General features: G+C 33.4%; 1 protein-coding gene across 1 annotated transcript; it reads right to left on the reverse strand.

Annotated features, from left to right (window-relative positions):
- Positions 1–774: 774 nt before the first annotated feature.
- LOC133182352 (acetyl-coenzyme A synthetase 2-like, mitochondrial) lies at positions 775–16,496 on the reverse strand. Its single transcript, XM_061317164.1, has 13 exons — positions 16,033–16,496; positions 11,098–11,194; positions 8,558–8,757; positions 7,954–8,126; positions 7,111–7,263; positions 6,766–6,913; positions 5,913–6,050; positions 5,381–5,586; positions 5,042–5,168; positions 4,824–4,951; positions 3,309–3,372; positions 2,929–3,050; positions 775–2,720 (listed from the first exon to the last, which is right to left on the reverse strand). Exons 1-13 carry the CDS (start codon positions 16,355–16,357, stop codon positions 2,547–2,549), a joined length of 2,055 nt encoding a protein of 684 aa, XP_061173148.1. The 5' UTR covers positions 16,358–16,496; the 3' UTR covers positions 775–2,546.
- Positions 16,497–16,617: the final 121 nt, after the last annotated feature.

Consider the following 16,617-nt stretch of genomic DNA (forward strand, 5'->3'; position numbering starts at 1 on the left):
GGTGGGTTGGAATGCTTCCATTTGCAAAGTTTTACTTTCATGAAATCTATAAATAGAATTTTAAAAGTAAAACTTGAATTCATTGTTGAAAATGAAATTTTTGTTCTAGCTCATTAAAAATAAATCCTTTAACATTAGGCACCTAAGAATACCAGTCAGAAAAAGCAAGCAAGCTTCACAAAAATGTAAATGAATACATGTACAAAAGCCTTCTTGTGCAAGAGCTTCAGTGTTTACTAATTGTAAATATATAGTTATCCATGAGTTGTGTATTTTTTATCCTAGTGTTTTGTGATTGGATACAAAAACAAACAAATATGAATAATTTCTGATCATTAAATATGGGATTTCTTTCTCACAATTTCATTTTTTATATTTTTTTAAAACATTTTTCTTTGATTTTCATTCTATATAATGCTTTATGATAGCATTAACATTCTCATCCCACTAATAATGGTACATCATAAAATACAGTGAAAAAAGGCATTTTTGTAAGTCGTATTTATTTCATAAATTCTAATGCATAGTCATATGGACTAAGATTTAATACAAAGTGTTGAATACTAAAAAATTTTAGGATTGATATCTGCTGATTGCAAAAACAACAGCTGTATGACTAGACAGACTTATAACAAAAATTTCATTCACAGTAAATTTTTACCAATCAATGAATATTTAACAGTAACATTTAAAGGATTTCTAACAAACATTAACAATTAACTACATGAAAATCTAATATTAAATGAACATGTGTAGACTAGTATATAAATTAATGGTGGTAGAAAAGTTCAAAAATTAGGAAATTCATAATTACTACATCCAGATCACTTAATATTACATGTGCAGCTTTGTCTAATAAAGAAAACTTTACAAAAATATTTTAAAAAACGTCAACGTTTCCTTTCATTTAAAAAAAAAAAAGGTACACGTTTTCCAATACATCTATAATTGATACTTTCAAATTCAAAAAAAATTAAAGCTTTCAAGAAATTAAGCATACAATGACACAGGAACAGTATGCATAGTTTTAAACCTACATTGTATACAAAAAAAGGGGAAAAAAAACAAACAAACAAAAATGTATGGTTAAACACAATTACCAGTATTGACATTGTCAATGACAGCAGAATTTGTTTGGTTACATACGTATTTATTTATATCCAATTCATTATTCATTTTTTTCTAGCTCTGGATGATTAAATATAACTTCGTTGTAAGCATGAATTAAAAAAAAAAAATCTACACATTTTCAAGTACATCTATCAAAATATTACTAAAAAAGAAATAATAAAATGGTCAAAATAATTAATATGTTCAAATTTAAAACAAAGCTGTTTTCAAGAAATAGATCATCCAATAACACAGGAACAGCACTCATAGTCTTTAGTAAATCTAAATTGTATACAAAAAACAAAAACAAAAAAACCCCCCACAAAATGTATGGTTAAACACAGTTATTGAGATTGTCAAGCAGAATATGCTTGGTTACATACATAACTGGTTATGTCCAGTTAATTATTCATTTTTTCAAGCACTGGATGATTACATATAACTTCGTTGTAAGCATGAATTTGCAAATATAATCATGTTTAACAGTATTGTGCTTTAACAAATTTTATTTTACTGGTAGCATTAACAACCTTCTAATTAACATTTTTCTTTTATGCATAATACAAAATTTTCCATTGTGAAAGTATTGATAAAGGCTACATACATGTATCTGGGATATATACTGTGCAAAGCATTTTAAATGCTCAAAACCTATCATTTAAATTATTTAAAAACAATCAAAATGTAAAATATCTTGCCTCTGCAGTCTCATCTAAAACCAAGTTTCAATCAAACAAACACATATTCAACCTTATAGATTGATTAAAAAATTTTATCAAAAATTGTGCTGAATTAAATGATATATATAATATAAAAAAAGATAGTGATATATTAGTCGTGTACATTTAAATAAATTTTAATTAAAGAAAGTTCAAAGCACAGCCTAAAGAACACATAAATCAACAGATCCCGTAATACATGCAGTGTTTGAAACTCACGGTAGAATTAGCTAGACATGCAGGACTGACTGCGAGTGAAAGTTGTCAGCCCTGCCAAAACCCTACTAGCCCAAGAAAATAAAAGTCTTTCATAAATTTGTTTTTAGCGCGATCACCATAACTTCCATCCCGAATCTATAGCCTGTCGAATTCTACACCTTTGCTACTTAGCTACCGATACTATTAGTTGATTGAGAGATATTTGTCAAATAGATGAATTTTAATTTATGGCAAATTTTAACACGTCCAGTCAGGCGTTAATACGTGCAAATCTGTTCGTCCGCAGCAAAATTTGTTCATCTCGGGTGGTCGGGCACACAGTTATTTCAAACACTGATACATGAAGTTTTAATACTGATTATTCTAAAACGTATATTTACAATGACTATCATTTACAATGACTATCAATAACTGTTCAAAATCATCCAAAAAATAATTAAGGCCTCTGGATAATTCAAATGAGAGGTAGTCCGGATTAAATCCACTATTGACTGCCTTTCATTCCTTCTTCTCTCCGTACACAGCCTGATGCTTGTTCACTATGGCATCCACTACAGACGGATCAAACAATGTGGACGTGTCTCCGAGCTCGTCAGGTTTATCTGCTGCAATCTTCCTCAATATTCTTCTCATGATTTTGCCAGATCTTGTCTTAGGAAGCCCAGGAGTGAACTGAAATTAATTTTTATAATTGAAGTTGAAAATGATTGTGACAATCAGAATTCTAGGATACAATAACATTTGTTTTATTTCAAATAGCAGTAATCTAAATTGATGTTATTTGACATTGAATCAAATCCATTTCTTTGTTCTGAATAACTAGATATTAATTGTTATCATATTAAATACTACCAAGTGATTACTATTAAATCATATATACTAGAATTTTATCAGGCTGTGCGAATGACGATATCCTTGTCTTCACCATGACCCTCATCTCCTCCGCTAACTTGTCAGAAGCCTTGTGAGATTCACCCTTCAGAACCACAAATGCATAAATACCTAAAACAAATACACTACCTCACAGTAACAACAACAATTGCATAAATACCTAAAAAAAAAAAAAAACACTACCTCACAATAACTATCAGAAATGCATAAATACCAAAATCAAAAACACTACCTCACAATAACAAATTCCTATGATGGCTAATTATTCATCTATATTAAACCTTTGAGTTCTCAATTGAATTTTGATTTAAATCTTAATGTACCTAATATTAAGGTATACATTAGCATTATTTCCCTTGGACTACTTGCCTTCTCCCTTGACATCATGAGGATATCCTACCACAGCTGATTCTGCTATTTCTTCCTGGTCATCCTTTATAAAAAGTTAAAAAACACAGCAACATGAACAGCTTTTCTGACTCATGTACCATCATCTGACCTACAGGTCTTTACATTTAGCATAAAGGGCTTGTAATTTGAATACACAATTTTACATGAACAGTGTCTACAAGTGAAGGTAACTTTATTTGAAATAAAGTTGATATCAACTAGGTGCTATTTAAGTATTTTTGAGGCATTTTTCTGTACATTGTATACCAAAAAACAATATTTGATATCAACAATCACTTTCTGATATCAAGAATTCAAATCTGTGACATTAGAGAATGTCAGTTATTTAACAACATTAAAAGTTCACTTTTAGATATAAAAAATCAAGTTTTTAATATCAAAGAATACTTTTTTGACAGCAAAAAATTATTAGCCTTCTATTTTCTTACAAGTATATCAAGAAATAATTTGTGGTACAAAATCAAAAAACTATAATTTTCTGATTATTGTGTTTGCTGATATCAACAAGTGGCCCATAGCCCACATTGCTCATCTGAGTTACCTTGATGCCGCTGTTCTTCAGAACAGAATGGGCCATGATTTGAACAAAACTGAATCTACGTTATGTAATGAAGCTTTTACACAAGTTTTATTTTTCTGGCCCAGTGATTCTTGAGATTTTTAAAAGATGCTATAATTAAATTTTTACAAATTAATAATATCCCCTTGAAAAGGCGATGTGGCCCTTTATTTGAAAAAACTTGAATTCCCTTCACCCAAGGATGCTCTGTACCAAGTTTGGTTGAAATTGGCCCAATAACTCAGGTAAGCTTACAATTAATAGTAAGGTCAAGGGAAAAAAAATGACACAGTTGAATAGCTCTAATCAATTCATATATTTGTTTCTTTGAAATTAAGATAAATGCAAAATAAAGAAAAGTGAGATCAAGGTCATAGAGAAGATCAATGTCAAATAATTATGAAACAGTTGAATTACTCTTATCAATTTGTATCTTTGAATGAAGTTTGATGAACATATCCAGAATGGTTTCTTTATTACTGAGAGAAATGCAAAATGACAAATAGTAGAGTCAAGGTCATAAGAAGGTCAAAGTCAAAAAATTATGAGACAGTTGAATAGTTCCTACGAATATGTATCAGTGTATGAGTTTTGATGAAAATATCATGAACAGTTTCTTCCAAATTGTGCTTAATGCAAAATAAGTAACAGTGAGGTCAAGGTCACATGGAAGGTCAAGGTCAGATTACTGTGCCACAGTAGAATAGCAGAAATTTCTATCAGTGTAATATGAATGTTAGTTAAAATATCTTGAATGTTTCTTTGAAACAAAGATAAACAAAGTGTTGTGGATGAACTAGGGGAAGGTGGGAAAGACAGAAGATGGACTCGACAAAATCTATATGCCCAAGCCACATTCATAGAGCGACATAAAACCCCTCAAAATTACTTAAAGGGTACCTTATAAAACATACCAGTACATCCTCAATTTCAGCTGTGCCCAGTCTGTGCCCACTAATATTTAAAACATCATCCATTCGTCCTGTTATCTGATAGTAACCATCAGCTGTCCTCCTCGCTCCATCCCCACTGAAGTAATATCCTAAAAATATCAATTTTTGTAATATCATATAGTAGAGAAGAGAGGAATGTTTATGGAGAGACAGAAAGAATTATGGGAACCATGACATACCTGGGAATGGATTATAATAGGTGTCAAGAAATCGGTTGTGGTCACCATAAATTGTACGGGCCATTCCTGGCCACACAGACTTGATACACAGGGCACCTTTAGCATCATTTCCAGTGACCTCTTTTCCCTAAGTATTAAAAAAATGTTAACGATTGTAGTATTACAAAGGCATTTATCAAAACTATTAAGAAAACTATCAGATTGTTAAGTTCAGTATTCCCTAATGCATTAATTATCACTTTTATATTCTCACAAAATATTGGCTGTTTGACATTTTAAGCAGGAAGGAAAGCAAATAATACAAAAAATTATATGTAAACTATGATGTACAAATCATACATTCTGGTCCACTAGTGCAGGAGCAATTCCGTAGAAAGGCCTCATGGGCATGGCTGGAAAAATTGGCGCTCCCTCCTCTGAGGGACGGGGTGTGATGCAGATTCCCCCCGTCTCTGTCTGCCACCAGGTGTCCACCACGTCACATTTCCCTGCCCCCACTACATCTCGGTACCATTCAAATGCTTCATGGTTCAGTGGCTCCCCAACTGAAAAAAAATTTGGAGAAATACTGAGAAAATATATATGTTTTATATATACAAGCTATAAGTACATGTATGTATATAAAGAATGGTTTCATTAATTTCTTTACTAAGTAAGAGATAAAAAATATGAAGCAACAAAATATAAATATATAAGTTTTCTTGAAAATTTTATCCTTTTCCAACCTAAAAACAGAACATTTTTTGGATGTGCACACTTGTTTGTAATACATTTTAAGATACCATGACATAAAACTAGAACATGATTATGAAATAAATATTCATTAACTCATAACAGTTAAAGTGTATAAGGGAGATTTATTTCTCCTTACCACATCCTAGCTTTCTTAACGATGACCTGTTATACTTAGTGACAAATTTGTCCCCTTCCTTCAGTATCATTCGGAGAGCTGTGGGGGCTAAGTACATGTGGTTTAACCTCAGCCTCTCTGTCATCTCCCAGTATCTGCCTAAAATGGGTTACATATGCATATAATTTAATTTTAGTTGTAACATGCCATTTGATTGGATAAAAGATTTCGTTTATATCGCATAACATAAGTTACCTACGTCACAATGAGTTACGTCAAAAACGTATTACTCAGCTTGACATTACTTTTAAAATATGCTCAATTTGAAGCCATTTTTGGAGGAAAAATTGTCTTATTGTCTACACTGAATTTAAATTATAAGGAATGAAGCTTATTTTAACCTATGTTATACGATATAACATAACTTGGGACAGTTTACGCTTTTTTATAAGCCGCTTGGCAGTTTATAAAGCGTAAACTGCCCCAAGTTATGTTATATCATATAACATAGGTTAAAATAAGCTTCATTCCTTAATTGAATAAAAGAAAAGTTTTTAAACAAGAGGCTCATGGGCCATAATACTCATCAGAGTCAAATTTCTTTTCCTTGCAAATCTGTTAATACAGTCAAATCTCTTTATCTCAAACTCGATGGGACTAAGAATAAACCTTGAGATATCCAAGGGTTCGAGATATTGAGGGTAAAATACTTAAAGAAAAAGTGCTTGGGACTTCCATATCACTTTGACATATCCATGGTATTCGAGATGTTGGTGTTTGTGATACCAAAGTTTAGCTGTACTTAAAATCCATAACTGAAAATATCAAGTGTATAAGTAGGCATTTTAGGACACTTTTTACCACTTTCACTGACCTGCATCTGGATAAATAGGAGTACTTTCAAAGAGTACTGTGGTGGCTCCATTAAGGAGTGGTCCATACACAACATAACTGTGTCCGGTGATCCAGCCAATGTCTGCCACACATCCAAACCTCTCTCCAACTTTGTAGTCAAATACATGCTGTCAAAACAAAGTCAATTGTTTTAGTATAGAGAAAATGGTTTCATGCTCATAACCTATGCTTTAATGAAATTGTTCAACATTTACTACATTCTGAGTAAGGGTACCACAGGTGAATAATTATGAAGTTGCTTGAAATTTTTGGGTAGAAGTTGAGGGTAGGGGGGACCATATATATGGCACAGTTAAAGGTTTACCTTCTGAGTCATCAGAGCATACAACAGATACCCAGCAGTGGAGTGGGCAATGCCTTTGGGTTTTCCTGTAGACCCTGAGGTGTACAACATAAACAAGTAATCTTCACTCTCCATTCGCTCTGGCTCACAAATATCTGACTCCTTAGCCATTTCCTGGTGAGAAAACAATCTGCATTTAATAAAACATGAACTACCGGTAATATATATACTCCAAAAAACTGCATTGTTATAAATATTTACATTGCATCAATCTTTTGTCAACTTTCACTGAAAATGTTGCTCTTTCAAAGTCAAGAATACAAATGCTGCTTTCAGCAATGCACTGATTTCATGGGGGAGGGAGAGGGTTACACTTAGACTCTTGCCCCAGGATCATGATACAGCACCTTGGTGATGAAATATTGGATATTTTTATTTTGGACTGTTTAACTTCTACATCATTTCGGCACCACAGTAAATACATATATTTTGACTGAAGCTTAAGATGTTTCATGATCCCACAGCTAGTCCAGCTAAAATCAACATAGCAAAACCAACTTATTCTATTCTAAAATTAGCTTTGATTTGAACAAATTAAAGAGCTAGTGGCAGGTGCACATACAAAACAAAAAATGTAATAAATACTGTGAAATCACTATTTTTTGTGGGGGGATTATTATTCATTATATTTTATCATATTCATGTCGCCCATAAAATGTTAAACTTATTAAAAACAACAGTATCATTTTGCTTCTTCAATCATGAATTCAAATCCCTATTAACCAATATTTTTTTCCCTCAGACTAAGACCCCATAGGTGATTTTATAGCATACAGATAAATTGTTATATATCAGAATACATACGTCATCCAACGAGAAGTCATTCTTTCCCATGGATCCATTTCCTGTTCGTTGATACACAAATACTCGTTTGACACAGGGACACTGAGATACTGCCTCATCCACTGTTTTCTTCAGTGGAATTGATCTACCCCCACGCACACCCTCATCAGCAGTGATCACTGTCTCAGCATCGGCTAAAATGAAAGATAGTACGAGTTCAAAATAATTGATGATAAATAACCACTATTTCTAATGAAAACATTAGTCAGTGTATATAATCTTACAGATTGTTTCTACACTGTTTCTCCCAAAGTGCTTGGAAATAAGGATTCTTTAAATTTATTGTATGCCTAAAGGACTTAACAATCAATAGTTTGTTTTTTTGCAGAACAGATATAATGCAGATACACATATTCATTTTTTTTCTCTTTTCTAATTATGATAACGATAAGTTAAATTTTCGTTTTTTACTTAAATTAACTGCTAATTATGAAAAATGTATCAAAAAATTAAACAATCCAAAGAAAAAAGTTACTCTAACAAATTGGAAGCAGATTATTAAAGCGACGTTGAAGGTTTCATTTTCAGGATACATGTATAATTATCAGTATTAAGTAAAATTTACCATCCTGGATTCTGCCTGCCAAAGCCTCTGCACTGAATCCAGCAAACACTACACTGTGGACTGCCCCTATCCTGGCACACGCCAACATAGCGGCAATGGCAACAGGTGAGGTTGGCAGATAGATGGCAACTCTGTCTCCTTTCTTCACACCATGGTTCTTCAGCATATTGGCAATTCTGTTCACCATTTGTGATAGATGCCTGTTAGAAATGAAGAATAAATCAGTGAATATACAATATTAGTGGAATTTTTAGCAAGCTGCAAATTTAGCAATTTTTCTTAAAAAATCAGTATTTAATTTTAGCAAGAAATTATTTTAATGATTTTGTGCCTAGAAAGATTTCAGTGACCTCCAATGTGGAGTTATTTATTAGCGATATTCAATTTTAGTAAACTCCACACCCTGATTCAAAATGCTTAAATTGAATCCTCGCTAAAATTTCTGCTTATACAGTATATATTTTTACAACTGAATATTTATATAACTATAATTATTGATATTACACTCATTTCTAACTTCCAGTTTCAAAAATTAGTTTAATTGGCAATATTTTCACCATGTACATCACTACAAATTGTGTTTTCACACTGATAGAGCAATGAAAGTCTCTCTCTGTGTAGAATATATATGGTTTAATTGCTAAGCATAGTACAGTGAACTTCCAGGGACAAATAACTTTGTTTCATAATATGTCCAAATTAAATAATTTTTCATTATAATGTCCACTTCATAAGTACACGTATACAGCAAAACTCGGTTATAGCGAAGTTCTGGGGACCTGCGAATTTACTTCGATCGCTATATCCGTAATTCGTTATATCAGTATAGCGAATTTGTCAAAGTATGCATTGCGAATTCGTTATATTATTTTTTCCTTCAAGCATGACTACCAAATGTATTTAGGGAAGTTTAAAATATAAAATTTATCTTGGAGTTTAAAAGTTTTAGAATGGAATGAGTTTCAAATGTTTAAACTTACAAAATTTTTATCAGTTCAACATTTTAAAAATTAAGATCTTTAAATATTCGCTATAAAAGATGTATATTTTGTTATATTTTACTTCTAGGGGACACAAAATCAGTTCGCTATAGCCATAAATTCGCTATATTCGAGTTCGCTATAGCCGTAAAATTTTACAAGGAATTGTTAAGAATTCTGCCGGGGATAGCAAAAAACTTCGCTATATCCGTATATTCGCTATATCCGTGTTCATACTAAACGAGTTTTGCTGTATTTGTAATACTATGTGGCAATTCTCAAGTATTCAATTTTTAGCTAAATACAGCTGAGAGTAGTTTTATTTCAGCACTCAAGACTGACAGTGGATCCATTTCAGTACTCAAGACTAATGGTGGATCTATTTCAGAACTCAAGACTGACACTGGATCTATTCAGAACTCAAGACTGAGAGTGGATCTATTCAGTAGTCAAGACTGACAATGGATCTATTCAGAACTCAAGACTGACAGTGGATCCATTTCAGTACTCAAGACTAACGGTGGATCTATTTCAGTACTCAAGACTAATGGTGGATCTATTTCAGAACTCAAGACTGACACTGGATCTATTCAGAACTCAAGACTGAGAGTGGATCTATTCAGTAGTCAAGACTGACAATGGATCTATTCAGAACTCAAGACTGACACTGGATCCATTTCAGTACTCAAGACTAACGGTGGATCTATTTCAGTACTCAAGACTAATGGTGGATCTATTTTAGAACTCAAGACTAACAGTGGATCTATTTCAGAACTCAAGACTGACAGGGGATCTATTCAGAACTCAAGACTGACAGTGGATCAATTTCAGAACTTAAGACTAACGGTGGATCAATTTCAGTACTCAAGACTAATGGTGGATCTATTTCAGAACTCAAGACTGACACTGGATCCATTTCAGTACTCAAGACAAACGGTGGATCTATTTCAGTACTCAAGACTGACAGTGGATCTTTTTCAGTACTCAAGACTGACTGTGGATCAATTTTAGTACTTAAGACTAACAGTGGATCAATTTCAGTACTCAAGACTAACGGTGGATCTATTTCAGAACTCAAGTTCTGACAGTGGATCTTTTTCAGTACTCGAGACTGACAGTGGATCTATTATTGTACTCAAAACTGACAGTGGATCTGTTATTGAACTCAAGACTGACAGTGGATCTATTTAGTCCTCAAGACTGACAGTGGATGAAATATATGAAGATAACGAACAGTGTTCAAGCTCAAAAGTTCATTAAACAATACAAAATAGGAGCAGAGCAAACACGGACCTCCAAAACATCAGAGTTGGGATCAGGTGCTATGGAGGAGTGAGCATCTATTTCAGTACTCTTGACTGACAGTGGATCTATTCAGTACTCAAGACAGACAGTGGATCTATTGACTGAGAGTGGATCTATTTCAGTTCTCAAGACTGACAGTGGATCTGTTACAGTACTCAAGTCTGACAGTGGATATATTACAGTACTCAAGACTGACAGTGGATCTATTTCAGTACTCAAGACCAACAGTGTATCTATTTCAGTACTCAGACTAACTTGTATGTGACATGCTCCTCAGTGCCTGGTTCGTCTTTCTCCCAAATCAAAGCAGTGGAATCTCCAAGACTGTCAAGATGTCGATCAACACAATTCACTGAAAAAGTCATATTTCACATACATTTTAATTAAGAATTTTTTTACAACATGAACATGTTTAAAACAAACACACACCAAAAAATTATCATTATTTTAAAAAATGATAAAATGAAACTTGAGCAAAAGGCCACTTCTGAGTGACATCTTCGGTCCACTCTGTCAGATTAGCGGACTGAAAACTCTTGGCTAGCAAAGATGGCTGTCGGACAAGGCAAATAGTTTTACCCACATTATGTGTTCTTTTGTCTTATGTACTCCTCCAAACAAAGAGCCACAATGTAAAGGTAAACAAATTTGAATTTATTTACACTACATGAGAACATTTTCTTACTCTTGCAACAATTCTATCTCAAGCCCTGTACATGTATATTACAAACAAAACACTGGCCCCCTCTTCCTTCCCTCCTTTTGGAGTTTCCACCTACATGTTTTTGGCCATGTTTTTCCTATATGTATATATATCCATAAATCTATGTTAGGCCTTGGATCTGTTAATGTTCCATTTCCACCATGTACTGATCTCAAACACCAATATCTTGAACACCATGGATATAATATTGAAGTGAGTAAAAAGTCCAAACCACTTTTTTAAATGTATTTTAACCTCTATATTTCAGATCATAGGATATCTTAAACTTTTTTCTTGGTTCCAAGCCCTGTACATGTATATTACAAACAAAACACTGGCCCCCTCTTCCTTCCCTCCTTTTGGAGTTTCCACCTACATGTTTTTGGCCATGTTTTTCCTATATGTATATATATCCATAAATCTATGTTAGGCCTTGGATCTGTTAATGTTCCATTCCAAAACATGACCAAGTTTGAATGTACACTACTTTCAATTGCTTACTGGTACATTTATAGGTTTAATCTGGAGAAGTCCAAAACATGAAGAGTTTATGCACAACAGATAACAGATGAAAAAAGTAATAAGTCAACTGAGTGAATTAGGCGACGTAAGAGAAATTCTTCAATTTATTTATACTACCCGGTATATCGGAACAAAGTACACAGTTTAAGGTTAGATAATCACCAGGAAGTAATAAAAAGCCTCTACCCACTGGTATTCAATATTCATGCTCACAAAGCCAAATTTTACTTTATATCATTTACATACTTTCACTTTGATGAAACCAGCTATACATGTATACACGTAATATGAAATTTATACCATATATAGTCTATCCGTTCAATACTTTTTTTAGGTCACCTGAGTCACTCAGGTGACCTATTGCTATCCGTTTTTGTCTGTCGTCGTGTGTCATCCGTCGTGCGTTAACTTTTGAACATTTTCAACTTCTTCTCTAGAACCGCTCAACCAATTTCAACCAATTTTGCCATATAGCATCTTTGGGTGAAGGGGAACAAAAATTGTGAATTTCATGGTCCCTGCCCCCCTGGGGCCCCAGGGGTGGGGCTAAAACCTTATTATGCATTATTTCTTTGAAAATCTTCTTCTCTGCTCCTGGGTATTATTTAAACAAACTAAGTGCATGGTTATGACAAGCAATGATGCCTTTTCCAAAATTGTGAAATTCATGGCCCCAGGGTCAGGGGTTCTGGTATAAGGGCGGGCTCTATTGATTACATAGTGAAAATGCATTAATTCTTTGAAAATCTTCTTCTCTACTCCTGGGTATTATTTAAACAAACTAAGTGCATGATAATAGTGCACAAGGATGATTTTTCCAAAATTGTGAAATTCATGGCCCCAGGGTTAGGGGTTCTGGTGGTAGGGCAGGGCTCTATTGATTATATAGTGAAAATGCATTAATTCTTTGAAAATCTTCTTCTCTGCTCCTGGATATTATATAAACAAACTAAGTGCAGGTTATGATAAGCATTGATGCCTTTTTCAAAATTGTGAATTTCATGGCCCCTGGGTCAGGGGGTTCTGGTGGTAGGGCAGGGCTCTATTGATTATATAGTGAAAATGTATTAATTCTTTGAAAATCTTCTTCTCTGCTCCTGGGTATTATTTAAACAAACTAAGTGCATAGTAATGGTGCACAAGGATACTTTTTCCAAAATTGTGAAATTCATGGTCCCAGGGTCAGGGATTCTGGTGCTAGGGCGGGGCTATATAGATAATATAGTGAAAGTGCACTATTTCTTTGAAAAATCTTCTTCTCTACTCCTGGGTATAATTGAAACAAATTGAATACATAGTTATGATAAGCAAGGGAGACTCTACCAAAATTGTGAAATTCATGGCCCCAGGGTTGGGCGTTCTGGTGTTAGAGTGGGGCTATATAGATCATATAGTGAAAGTGCATTATTTCTTCGAAAAATCTTCTTCTCTACTCCTGGGTATTATTGAAACAAATTGAATACATAGTTATGATAAGCAAGGGAGACTCTACCAAAATTGTGAAATTCATGGCCCCAGGGTCAGGGGTTCTGGTGCTAGGGTGGGGCTATATAGATCATATTATATTGAAAGTGTATTATTTCTTTGAAAATCTTCTTCTCTACTCCTGGGTATTATTGAAACAAATTGAATACATAGTTATGATAAGCAAGGGTTACCCTACCAAAATTGTGAAAGTCATGGCCCCAAGGTCAGGGGTTCTGGTGCTAGGGGGAGGGGGGGGTCTATTGATAATATAGTGAATCTGTAGTAAAAATGCATTATTTTTTTGGAAAATTTTCTCTGCACCTGGTCATATCAGAGGCAAAAAGAGTAAAAATAAAGATTTTTGAACATCTGGACCATTTGGTCAAGTGTTCTGGTCCTGGCCAGGGCTCTATTAATTTGTATTCAACTGAGAGGAGTTATTCCCCTTTGCCATTTACTTTTGATAATTAATCACTGTAAATAATGTACTTGAAAGGTTAATAGAATAGGAGAAGTATGCAAGATTTTTTATTGTATAATACATAAAGTACTTTTATAGTTTAAATGATTAGGTAGACTTGTAAGTAATAGATAAATAAAAAATGAGACAAAAATAACTTGTCTAATTCAATGTTCATCAAAGACCAAAAGAGTCCAATGTAAGAGATTTAATCAAGAAATTAAAATAGTACAGAATCACTAATAATTTGTTAATATACTGTATGGTGATAGTGATAAATGGGGAACAGATTAGAACATAATTTATGAACTGTTAATGAAAACTAGACTAATTATTTTGTTGATCCTGATCACCCTATTTTTCTTGCTTTTGGGCAACAAAGCTTCACCTTTCAGTTCATTTTATACTTTATGGATCCTCTAAATTGTTGTATTATACTCAGGTGACCATTAAGGCCCTTGGGCCTCTTGTAATGTATTTGATATGGCTGAAAAAAGTTATTATTTCTTTACTACGCTCAAAATGTTATTAATCATTCAATTCAATATTGTCTAATATATGTAATTATATAAGAATGATGCAGCCATTTACATGCACTCTTCAATGACATCTATGTAAATTACAAAACTATATATACGAAAATAAGAGCAATGTCAGGCGGAAAGAAACCATAAAACAGTAATGGGTACTTTCACAAATGACATTATTTTAAATGCTTATACATTTAAGAATATATATGTGAGAAATCTAGAAAATATGAGCAAGCATGTATGCTGAAATCTGATTGGCTAAGGTTGTGAGTATTCATAACTTTCTTTGTTTTTAATGAAAGAAGATGAAATTCAGAGTATATGTAAATATAAATACAAGTTCCTTCATTTTTCAGTCTTTAGAAATGAATACACAGACATGCATGCACATGTGCTGATTTCTGATTGGTTAATATTCATGTTGCTTTTGCATATCTACATAACTTGATAAATCATACGCAAAAAGAAATATTTCTTCCTCTTGAAATGCCGGATGAGTTTCAATGACATCATGCAATTTTGAACCTCAATTATTTTCATGAGGCCCCTGGACTATTAAGACAAAACTTCAAGGCCTTATTTAAATGTCTACAGAACAAGCTAGGCCAAATAAATGAAAAATATTAAAATATATCTCCTGAAAAATATAGGAGAAGCAATGAAAGAATGTATGATGGACAGATGGAGACAAATGGATGAACGTATGATCAGGGTTGACCCTAAGAATTGAAATAGAAAGAGACATTTAAAAAGTAAAAGGAGATCTGGGGTTCCTCCCCTAATGGGGATTTTAGAGGAATACCAAAATAATCAGGGGATTATATAATTTAATAGGCAGGAAAAGGCGCAGCCTCGGTTGACAATGGTTTTCTTGGGGTGAAAATTTTCATTGTTACACTCAACTACATGCAATATTTATTATATTATACTGAATGTTTTATACAAATACATATAACAGTGAACCGTGTGCGCATAAATTCTGCGCAGTCACTATTTTTTTTAATATCACACGTCGTCAAGCAATGTTGACTTGGCTTGGCTTCATCATTCAGCGGGTAATAGTGTTTTTTAACGAATGTTTCTTAACGAATCAAATTCAACTAATTTTATGAAAGTTATATCATTATATATATCCAAACGTGTGCACGGCTATGTTAAATCTCTATAATCTTCCTTTAATTAAGAACAACCATAAATAAATAATTTTATATGGCTTAAAAAGTACTGCTATAAGCATTATTTAAAGTCTGAAGTAACTCTTAACCTTTCATCCCTATGTGATTTATTAATGACTAAATTTATCAATTACTCCTTCTTTTCCTACTTGACTGACTTCATGAACTTGATCATTCATTTTTATTAAAATATTGAAGGTATAACTGAGAACAAATAATATCATTGAATGCATATATATTAGTTATATACAGTTATATAGTTTATTTATCTTTTTCACCCTGCAAGTTTGATATTCAAAATCCTTAATTTAAGCTTATGCCCAATGAAAATACCTGATGCATTCAGCTGGCCTCCTAAAAACCATCGTATATGCCCCTTTCTAATATCACAATCCTTAACAGTATCAAAATCCTTAGCCCACTGTAACCGAGATTTTGCTAGTGTGCTCCAAAACCTATCGGGATTCTCCAAGCTGAATTTATAAATTTGGTCATGGCCTTGCAGGTTTTGGTCATTCTGAAACTCGGGGAATTTCGTTGTCAGCTGTCGTTGCTGCATCCAGTAAATGCATGCCGATGTCCTCGTGGAATCTTTTGCACTGTAAGGGCGTACAAAATATTTGCCTAAAAGAAATCTGTAATTCTTTGTGCAAGCCATCCCCTGCAAACTTGACAGCGACTTGAACTTCAGTCACGTGACTCTTTGACCATATGTGACTCTTTGACCATATGTATTGATGACTGTTACATGCTTAAATCCATGTATTCCGATGCCTAAAAATTAAATAATAACATGGTATAATGGTAATACGTCAAACCAAGGACGACAAAAGCTGTCAGTGCATTAAAGCGCACTTGACAATGTTTTTTGCAAAACGAAAGTTGATCACATGACAAACCTTCAGTCACATGACTTGA

Source organism: Saccostrea echinata, unplaced genomic scaffold (genome assembly GCF_033153115.1).
Source record: "Saccostrea echinata isolate AGI-Se365-2 ecotype Australia unplaced genomic scaffold, CSIRO_AGI_Sech_v1 ptg000009l, whole genome shotgun sequence".
Taxonomy (NCBI): domain Eukaryota; kingdom Metazoa; phylum Mollusca; class Bivalvia; order Ostreida; family Ostreidae; genus Saccostrea; species Saccostrea echinata.

Bases quoted from the DNA above. Each gene is read 5' to 3' on its own strand.
- LOC133182352 (XM_061317164.1), bottom strand. From the start codon at position 16,357: ATGGCTTGCACAAAGAATTACAGATTTCTTTTAGGCAAATATTTTGTA. The intron at 5,169-5,380 runs GTATGATTTGTA...TTTAATACTTAG, and splicing joins CTGCACTAGTGGACCAGAAT to GGAAAAGAGGTCACTGGAAA. The intron at 3,373-4,823 runs GTATGTTTTATA...CTTTTTATAAAG, and splicing joins CTGAAATTGAGGATGTACTG to GATGACCAGGAAGAAATAGC.